The following is a 10,744-nucleotide window of genomic DNA, read 5'->3' as shown; positions in this document are numbered from 1 at the left end:
AAGAATATAATTGTAAAAGTATAACAAATTATCATGACGGACTGGATGAGGTGTCTTGTTCCAACAAGTCATGTCTGACATGTGAACAGAACTTTGTTGTAAGAGAGTCTGATCTTTTAATGGTCTTCCTTCCGTCTTTTGCTCGTCATGTTGAAAAAATAGTTAACTCAATAGCCGATGCTGCAGCTAAAGCCGATCTTGACGAACCGCTATCTCCACTTCTTATCCCATACAGTGATTTCAAACCAACCAGAAGGAGTTATTCTCGTGATCTAATGCAAACAAAGGTGGGACAGTCAGGTAGGAATCAATAAACTTCACGAATTTAAACCAACACTCAGTCATACCTACTTGGTTTGTCCGTCTAGACATGATGTGGTCGTTTTGCAACGATGTCGTATTGGCCACAGTCGGTTTACCCGCGAATATCTGCTTAAAACAGAAGAGGACGAACCATCCGAGTGTATTCCTTGTGATGAAAGGTTCACCGTCAAGCCTACTTGGCTTCACTGTGTGGACTTGCAAAGTGATTCAAATTACCCAACAGTAAATCTGAAAAATGAATTCCCGTGTAAGCGGGCATCTCATTCTCAGCAACTTGAAAGAAATTGTTCTGTATCATGAATGAAATAAAATATGCATGTGTGTCACTATTTGCTTGTTTATAAAATTGGTGTGATGCTTGCATCAACAAAGATTATTCAAAGCTCTGTCAAGGAGGTTAGAGTACTGTAAACGTATTGCCCCCTTATTCCTATCATAACATAGCGCTCATCAACCAGCCAACTAATTGTTGAGTACTTTTTAGAATTGGCTAGAATTGAGTACAACCACAAGTAGCTAAAGGTGATGACGTAAATCCTGCTGGGATATTGTGCAGGAAGCTTATGGTCCTTGTTGTAAACAGTTGTAAATATTATTGTCATGACATGTTTGACAAATCTGTATTCAAATATCTCTTTGTATTCATGACTCAGTTGTATAGTATATCAACTTGTTCTAACCGCTATATAGATGTATTTATGACGATGCAACGTTAAATTTTAACTCATTCTTTATCCAATATCATACCCGTGAAGATTCCAGTGTAGAACAGACCAACCTATGCTTGCCGTAAAAGGCGACTATGCTTGTCGTAAGAGGCGATAAACAGGATCAGATGGTCAAGCTCGCTGACCTGGTTTCATGCATGTCATCGTATGCAAATTGCGTGGATCGATTCTCAAAATGTCAATCACTGGATTGTGTGGTCCAGACTCAATTATTTACAGATCGCCGTCATACAGCTGGAATACTGCTGAGTGCGGCGTTAAACAACAAATAAACAAACACCACACCACACAAGCGGTCTTGTCAATACAATAGTTATACCTCAACACCAAGATAATGGATTATGAAATGGCAAGCGTTAGCGTCTATGTGAAAATAAATTGCTTTATATCTCAGCCTATCAGTCTCAACTATCGCAAGACTTCTCCACAACCGGTGAGATTGTGATGACTATTACACATGACCTAATTGTCAGAATGTCACGTCTGAACAGGAGTGAACCATCATACAGTAATAATCGGGGTAACAATTCTTTTTGACTACAAAATCAAAATATCGTGGTAAATGCAGCACATAATAGTAAATGTGTTAAGATGATGTACCATTCCGTAATCAGTACGATGTTCTAGTATACGTACATACACTTTAAAACAGACAGGTGATAACATTGATAACGACAGAGAGATAAGTAAATGCAGGTCGGGTAAGTATGATATCCTTGGTTACAGTTAATAGTAAATTTTAAGTTGATATTGTTTTAACAGATTTTCATAAGATGAAAGAAATATTGGTGCAGAAACAGACAAGCAATTAACACTATCACTCGATGCAATCGGGTTACTCAAAACAACCCAAAAGGAACAATATATAAGTCGCCGTTCTTTACTATTTATTCCGCATTTTATGACATCTGTAGTTCGTTTGTTGATTCCAAAGAATGAATTTATATCACAAATTGATAATTATGAAATATTTATTGATATGGCAAAATCGAGTTTCAGATATCAGTAAAACAAATATTATATCAAATAATGTATTTTATTTTTCATATAAAAATTGAAAAATGAAAAATAGTACTTCATGTCACAAATTATGATTTGCCCGTGTTTTGTCAATGGGTTCCAGCATATATATATATATATATATATACTTTCATATTTTACCTCTATTTATACCTCTGTCGGTGGCCACTACGCCACAGTTACCTTATTCACAACCACGCGCGCACATCTGCTAGTCTCTTCCTGCGGCAAGGCAATAGTAGAACCCTCTCCCTCAAATGTATCCTCCATGATATAACCTACTCTCAATAAGTAACTGCTGCACTTTCTCACGGCTACTGAGCTGAGACAAGGAGACCCAGCCATCACAAGGTGATTAGTGTCCAATGAAAACAATGCTCCGCCAAACCTCATAAATATAATCACTGGAAGTCGCACTACAGACATTTAATATCAAATCACACAAACTTTTCAATATATGATAATGACAAATTTTCCAGGATCATTTGTTCTCACCAAAGCAAACGATCATGAAGAAGCCATGAAGAAGCCAATGGTGCACACGGGTTGCGTCACGCATTACCCATGCGTGTAAGGGGAATGAACTTTTGGGCAGTAGTGTAGTAATAAGTTCATGAAGGGTCGGCCCTCCTAACAGGTGAGGTGTGAACAGCTCACTCCAACCAATAATTGGTTCATTGGTTCAACTTCATAGCTCCCCCATTAACCCTTATCATTTTACACCGGTTGCACCCTGTATCTGCGATGTGTGGGTAATCACCCCAAGATTACAGTTGGTGGGCGGCTGTACTTTAGCATTAAATATCGGCATGCCACAAGCACTGAAAAAAATCGTTGGGACTGGATGTCAAGGACTTTCAATGAAACTTAGCGAGTCTTAATCGGGGTATTTGACTTTAGGGTATTGGGTATGACCTCTCGTTGCAGCTAAGGGCCCGGCCATTTATGACAGGGGGTGGGAGTACGGGGCAGACGTATTCAGCGATGGGTAATGTAGGTACAAGTATATAAAATGGTGCACACAGAATGAACTGCTATGACATAAGTTGTCAAGAAAGTAACGGGATATAACTCGAAATACTAATCTTCGGAGGCCACCGTGTAATGAAAACCAAGTCGTTCATTAAAAGTTGTTAAGAAATATCCCAATTTTATGTAGCAGACGCCCCTGAGCCCCAAACAATGGTTGACCATGGACTTGTTTGGGCACAGTTTAGTGTTATTTGTTGCTATTCTTAAAACAATACTTTCACTCTTATTGTGCATTGAGGTAAACAAAATATTTAATGAAAAAACATTCATTATTTCTGTACTTAAATCTATTTTCGTCTTGATTTTAGGTGAGTGAATACGAAAACTATAATAGACAGCTGCAGGACGGTTAAATCTCAACAACAAAACACCTATCAAAGTTAATTTTCACTAATGCGTGTATATACTGAATATTTTTTTAATGAAACCTTATGTCAACGATAGATTTACAAGTGGTTTTCTTATTACTTAACAGCAGAAAACACACATCGCCTGGGAGACTTGACCCACTTGACCTAAATAGAGAGCGTCAAGTAGCACACAGACGTGTGCTGGTGCTGTGTTAGTGGAAGATTTAACAGTGAACCTACATTTGACAGAAATTCAGGTGAGCGTTAGAGAAGTGAACAGAATGTCTGTGAAGTATGGCTAGCAAACCATTGTGAGATAAACCACAGGCTTGACAGAAACGACAGTTTTCTTATTGTGTCTTTGTGGATATCAAAGAGGAGTAGGTCAAATAGTCCCGTCAGCTAAAACGTTGTGTGAGGCAAAGACTGTACTGTTCGTGAGTGCGAAAGGAAGCGTGTTTGTGTGCGGAGATGTTTGTTGCGAGACGCTGCGAGATCTTAACTGTAAGAACAGCTTGCGACAGATTTGAAAGCGAAATTTGACATTAAAAATGCTTCACAAACTTACAATAAAATATCACATTGCTGTAACTGGCCTATTTTGTGATAGGTTTAGTGTGGGAATTGTTCTAGTTACACTCGCTGGCAGGCTAAACTCAAGCACTACTACACTTGAGACGATGTCGGACTACCACAAGAAGATGATGAACTATTTCGGCGCCGGTGGTGTCATGTTAAGCTTGTCCCTGGCAAGGGAGTTGGGCGTGGTGCAGATGTTGATGGAAGCCAAAGTCCCTCTCACATCACAGCAGGTGGCTGACAAGCTGAACCTCAGAGAAAGGTAAATACCGTTTCATGATGAAGAACTGGTAAGAACATTGATAGACATAGATTGATAGAGGGGACCCATCTCATACATATTCTGTAGATAGACATAGCAGGCATAGATTGATAAGGAGGGGGGGGAGACGCGGAGGGCATCTCATACATATTCTGTTATGCCGCCATTTACGTCCGGGACCCTGAAAGTTTAAGAACCTGAATACTGCCCAGAACTTCTCCTACAAAATGACATTGCTCCATACCAATGGGGACCGTCCAGTCGATTGAGTTTATATTGTAAGAGTTATATACGTGGGCTGGTCAAAAAGTTGTAAGCCTAACAAACAAAAGCAATAATTGTGAGGAGATTTGGTTAATTGTGTTTTTCAACATAATCTCCCAGGTTTTCAAAAGACTTCTCAAATCGATAGTGAAGCTTTTTAATTCCAGTCAGGAAGATGTTTTCTGAAACCACCCTAAAGAAACCGATTCACGACAGCTTTGCGGTCGTTGTTGTCGTCATAGATTAGAAATCATTGGTGCCAGGTTGGCGAGTATGGAGGATGAGAAGGTTCTTCGAAACCATTCTGTCGCACAGAAGCCTTTGCAAGTCGAGAGGTGTAAGAAGAGGCATTGTCATGAAGTAGTAGAACTCCAGCAGTCAGCATTCCTCACTGCTTTTTTTTGACAGAATCTCTCAGGCGATAAATTCAAATCAGCATAGTGACCACCGGTAATCGTCTTTTGACTTTCTAAGGTAATTAACAAGGATCACACCCTGTGCATCTCAGAATACAGTGGCCATAACTGTCTTCACTGATCATGAAGACTTGAATTTCTTTGGTGCCAGAGAAGTGGAATGGCGCCATCATAGTGGTAGACCTATGTTTCATCCCCCGTTACTAATCTTTTGGAATTTGACGAAACCCTCCCCAATTAGCTTTTAATTTTCTCTGTCAATGTCAGTGCCTTTTCCTTTAGATCAGAATTTAGAAACCTTTGGGACCCAACGAGCAGATATCTTATTCGTCTGTAAATGTTTGTGAATACTAGTTTCAATACTTAAATAATGTTCTATCTCGACTAGTTCACTTTGTTTTGGCCCATAGTTGCAAGTTAGTCAGGCGTAGAACGTTTTGACCAGCCCTCGTATCATTATGAGCTTTGAACAAGTTTTTGATAAATAAATGTTTTAATAATAATTATATATTTCCACAGGTATGTGCGTGAGATACTTGGTTCACTCGCTGTCGGGGAGGTCATCAGTGTGGATGACTCGTCCACCCAGTTCCATGTTCCAGATGACCGCAAGGCCACATTCAATGCAATATCTGTGTTTTCCAGATTTTTGCCACAGTTTGGTTTGAGACATGCCAGTATCAAGGACTGTGCTCAACAACGGAACACTGGTGGTAAGGACATTGTACATTTACATGGATTTCATCAATATAATACTCAGACACTTATTTACATTCCTATTTCTTGACATGAGTTGTAATCCTGTTGAGAGTGAACATGTAGAATCACAGTTACGTTCAAGTAGAGTTTTCAATTGACACACATGTCTGGAACATAAGTATTATCAGTTCTTCCAATGAGGAATCCGATATGGTATTGATCATGAAAAACAGGGGTATTTATGCTTTGAAGTTGATCATAAGTTAATCATCATGTAGAAAGTTTATTCAACTTTATGAAACAATGGTAACTGTTGTTAGAAAAGGTACTCTTAGAATAAATAATATGACAAAATAATAATATCTAGTCCTTTATCAGGAACACATAACCAAGTTTCACTCATTGACATATTGTCCATCTATGCATGATCTTCCTTATTCAATTCAATACAATTCATTAAACACTGTTTAATCACACCTTAAAGGATGTGAGGCAGATACAAAGATGGTATATGACTTATAAGGTTCATTTCTGTGTCCCCATTTCCTTGCCAAATAAAGGATATCAAATGTACAGTTTCAGTTACCTTTGTATCTCAAATGTCTCAATAATCGAATGTGGACCAGACAATTCAGTGATTGATATAATGAGCATCGAGCCACGCAATTGGGATACGATGACATGCATCAACCAAGTCAGCGAGCCTGACCACCCGATCCCGTTAGTCGCCTCTTACGGCAAGCATGGGTTGCTGAATACCTATTTTACCCCGGATCTTCACGGGTCAGGTGAACAATTCATTTGCCTTTGCATGTGTTTGTGATGGGTGCCACTGGTAGGGGAGGATACACTCAAATTTTCGCGAACACTTGGTATCATCACTATTTGATAAATTGTGCAAATTCATACATACTTTCAGCTTTTATCTCTACGCATGTTTTTGTATAACGAAGTGATCTTGTGTACCTGACGCTTTCTCTCATTTGCGTTGGCGTTGGTATGGTTTTCTTATATTTACAGGAATAGTCTACAGTCAAACCCCTGGGCTTTTTGAAACATTGACAGACATTTTGGTCGTAGTCAAGAAAGATATGATTGATACAGATATCCTGTCTGCCATTCCTCTGTTGCTTCCAAAGTTAGGTGGGTAAACGAATAGACGAGTAGGCGCACAATACAACAATTCCCGCGTTAACGACCAATTTTGATCACAATTATGCAATAGTTTATTAATAAATTTATAAGAGCTCAAAGGTTATATGCTTTTGTGCCACGTACCTATCTTCTAACTATGTACTTTACAAGGGAAACCAAATGAAGGCATATATGCATAAAATGGACGCAGGTATCGCACTGATATGTTTTAACTTAACATGATTTAATATTGATACAACTCGACTATATGTTGATGTTAGGAATTGTGTTTGATATTTTACTTGTGAGTGCTAATTCTGAAGTATTTCAAGGTTTCTGTCTGATGTCTAACTTAACTTTTTTGTTTTTTAATACAGAATCCGGAATCAAGGTTGCGGAATTTGGTTGTGCAACTGGGATAATTTTAAACAAATTAGCTTCGCGATTCAAGAACAGCACCTTCCTTGGTTCTGATGTAGCAAGCGTGCCATTGGTTCAAGCCAGAGAGGAAGCAAGCACCCAGGGCCTTCAGAATGTCACTTATGACACAGACAATATTGAAACTATATCTGAAAGCTACAAGGAGAGTTTTGATTGGATACTAACCCGTCTAGTTTATCATGACTTAACATATCCACAGAAAGCCTTAAACGAGATTTACCAGTGTCTGAAACCAGGGGGTATTTTCAGCATGATTGAGGTTGGAATAGAGGGAGGCATAACTGGCAACATTGCTAATGCTTCAGCTATGTTCTACTACTCGGCGAGCACATTCTTGTGTATTCCGGAAAGCTTGCGCAGGCCTGACTCTGCAGCACTTGGGGCTACATGGGGTGCATCTTTGGCAAGAGAGATGGTTGCTAAAGCCGGTTTCACCATCATCAACGAGTCTGTGAGTCACACAGATGAGCATGAGATACACTTTGTCTGTCAGAAGTAGATTTCAGTTGTATTGTACAGTGACATAAATCTGTAAAACTTTCAGCTATTAAGGAGTTTATTTCCAGGAAAGTTTTTTTTCAGATAGATCAGTGCAGCATTTAATACTAGTATATCAGGATATCATAATTATTTGAGATCGTGTAAAAAGATTAAGTATTGATAATGCATGTGAGGACCTGATAGACAACGAGTCTGAAATTCTTGTAACTCCGGGTAATAAGCATATAATATCTTCAGGGGGCACGGGTGACCCAGTCACCTTAGGCGCCGCGTTTCGCTGTGCAGAGTTGCGTCCCTTGGACACGGCAGAAACCTATGATTGTTGGTTCGAATCCCGGTTCAACCCAATTATGTTTCTAGGTTTGTCAGCACCATACCCGTGCTCGTGGGTTTCACCGAAGTGGTAAACGTCTGAGACCTGCATTACTTCGGGCTTTCCTCCCACATTAAGCTGACACGCCGTGATATAACTGGAATACTGTTAAAAGCGGCGTTAAACCCAACTCACTCACTCACTCACTAATATCCACATGGATGCAAACTTTTAACTTTCTTTGATGTTGGACCTATGAGGTATGGCCACACGACTCTGCCATATTTTGTTGGTCTGGTTAAGACAGAAAATTACAAATATCACATGCCGATTGATCACCTCAATATTGGTACAGTAAACTACGGTTATAACGAACTCAAAGGGACCGCTAATTTTAGTTCGTTATAACCTTCCTTCGTTTTAAGCATATATGCAACGTATATACAGCAAATGGCCGGGACCAAAAAGACAAGTTTGTTGTATCAATCAGTTTGTAATAAACGTGTTCGTTATAAACGTAGTTTACTGTAAATGTTAACTTTGACTGATACATTCGCCATTGATGAAATTCCAAAGTGAAAGACCGATGCTCCACAGCTTTCATTCCGTTTGCTTTTACTCTTTTCATCTGCAATTCACAGTGTAGTTGTGGGGCCTAATGTTATATGAAGTGTCATTTGGTATAACAGTTTTCATGTTAAGAGTTTTGTCTTCAAGAAAAGTGTCATCTGACATGGAGAGAAAAAGCATTAAATATGAACAACTAAGTACATGTTTTCTCAGTATCGTTATTCAAGTACTTTCTTTTTAACATCGAGTTTTAGAGATATGGACAATGAGCTTTTTTATAATATGCAACATTGAATGTAACATTGTGTGACGTAATCAAAATAACAGAATAAATGATAATGAGTGATCAGATCAGATGTTTCAACGCTCCTTACTTATCAATATATGGTCTATTAGCCAGTGTGAATGCACACTTTACGCAAGGCAGGAGGTGCAGTTGTAGATTTGAATTACTTATGAGTGCCCCCAGCATTTCTTCCCAAAACTCAAATCACTTCTGTAGAGTTGTTTCCAGTTAAGACGTGTTGACTGCCTGTCTACGCCGGCTACAGGGCAGCGATTACAAAGCTGGAGCATGGCTGAAATTCAAAGGAGGTTTTACTGATGTGTGACTAATATTTATTGTTTATGTGAAGCCACGAACTACCCTCGTTGTATATTCCTTTGTATGTTTTACGCATTGCTGTTTGGAGTTGAAATATGTTTCCCTGACAAACTCCAGTTCCTTCTGTTTGTTTAGATCTCCATTTAATGAGGCAATAAATAAATTGTTTGTTTGTTGTTAAAAAGCCCCGGAAAGGGTATGTGAGACATTATTCGAAGTACTATATTCCAACCAGATTTAATCATCAACATGGCGTCTTTATATCACAAATAATTATTTCTAATAAAATATTTTATATCACTACATCCGTATTTAATTACGATATTGAACATGTGAGTCTGAAGAGGCCGAGTGTTTGTCTCTTTGCTGATGGTGAAGGGACAAAAAACAGACGAACCTCGGTGTTTCGAAATCGTTGGGACCTAGAATAAAGTTCGGGTTATCTTTGGTTCCAGACATCAGGGGAATTATATGATATATTTTAATTCTGAGGACTCCGAAATGAGTTTGACACAACAGCGAATTCGACATATCCAAGTTCGACACAACGAGGTTCAATTGTATATGCCATGGTGTTAGTCCAGGACAGGACGTCCCGAGTCGGTGTAAATTAGAGATATGACACAGTGGGATATACATATTAAGCTGCCGCATGAGTCCGGAGTAGTACAAGCCGCAACACACCCATATTATATAAGTGCAATAATCTTGAAGGCAACCTTTAACCCCATTTCAACTCACCTCAGTTCATCTGATTTCACTTCGCTATTAAGTTAACCTGTAGATATTAGACAGTAGCCAAAGGCTTCATATATAGAAAATAGTTTCCATTTTTCACAAGGTGGCCTGGAAGAGGCACACACAGCTGGAAACTATCGAACTACACATTTAGGAAGCAGTATGTGACAATATTCTCAAAGGATTATACATAGTTTGTGACTCTGGAGCAACGAAAGCGTAAGCGAGTGAGTGAGTGAGTGAGTTGACGTGGGTTTGAACAATATTTCAGTTATACAGGGCATGTCAGCTTAATAAGGTTGACAATAATACAGGTCGTTGGCGTTTAAAGCTTTTTATTACTTAGGTTCTGTTCTCCCATCCCTCTAACCAATGTGATTAGAGACGGGATATTTACTCAGACACTGGTTCAACACACACAAAATACAACAGTTTCACAGTTAAGGACATTCAGAATGTCCAGCAGACAATTCGCATTTTTGCAAAACCTGGGGACATAATGATGTTCCAGTATTTTTCTGGAAAACAATAATGTTTTAAATCAATCCAAGCAACCACATCATACGCTTGGGCTTTGGGATGACTTGCCATTTATCAAACCTGACAACTATGTCTGTGGAGTTAAAATCAGGTGGTTTTAAAACACAGTATAATTGTTAATGTTCTAAAATATACCAGGCTTCTTATCCAACTGTTACCTCAAAGTGATCTAAACCTTTAAGACCCTTTCTCATATGCATCATTTTACGGTGTCCTTTCTTATATAACA

General features: G+C 38.9%; 1 protein-coding gene across 1 annotated transcript; it reads left to right on the top strand.

Moving 5' to 3' along the window:
• Positions 1–3,606: 3,606 nt before the first annotated feature.
• On the top strand, positions 3,607–8,054 carry LOC125372755 (uncharacterized S-adenosylmethionine-dependent methyltransferase Rv2258c-like). Its single transcript, XM_048383345.1, has 5 exons — positions 3,607–3,711; positions 4,104–4,295; positions 5,495–5,688; positions 6,695–6,817; positions 7,186–8,054. Exons 2-5 carry the CDS (start codon positions 4,135–4,137, stop codon positions 7,746–7,748), a joined length of 1,041 nt encoding a protein of 346 aa, XP_048239302.1. The 5' UTR covers positions 3,607–3,711; positions 4,104–4,134; the 3' UTR covers positions 7,749–8,054.
• Positions 8,055–10,744: the final 2,690 nt, after the last annotated feature.

The sequence above is a fragment of the Haliotis rufescens genome, unplaced genomic scaffold (genome assembly GCF_023055435.1).
Source record: "Haliotis rufescens isolate VD_foot unplaced genomic scaffold, xgHalRufe1.0.p SCAF_47, whole genome shotgun sequence".
Lineage (NCBI taxonomy): Eukaryota > Metazoa > Mollusca > Gastropoda > Lepetellida > Haliotidae > Haliotis > Haliotis rufescens.
This window is presented reverse-complemented; position numbering and strand designations above follow the sequence as displayed.

Coding starts and splice junctions, on each gene's coding strand:
- LOC125372755 (XM_048383345.1), top strand. CDS start 4,135: ATGTCGGACTACCACAAGAAGATGATGAACTATTTCGGCGCCGGTGGT. Junction 5,689..6,694: donor TCAACAACGGAACACTGGTG/GTAAGGACATTG, acceptor TTATATTTACAG/GAATAGTCTACAGTCAAACC. Junction 6,818..7,185: donor TCTGTTGCTTCCAAAGTTAG/GTGGGTAAACGA, acceptor TTTTTAATACAG/AATCCGGAATCAAGGTTGCG.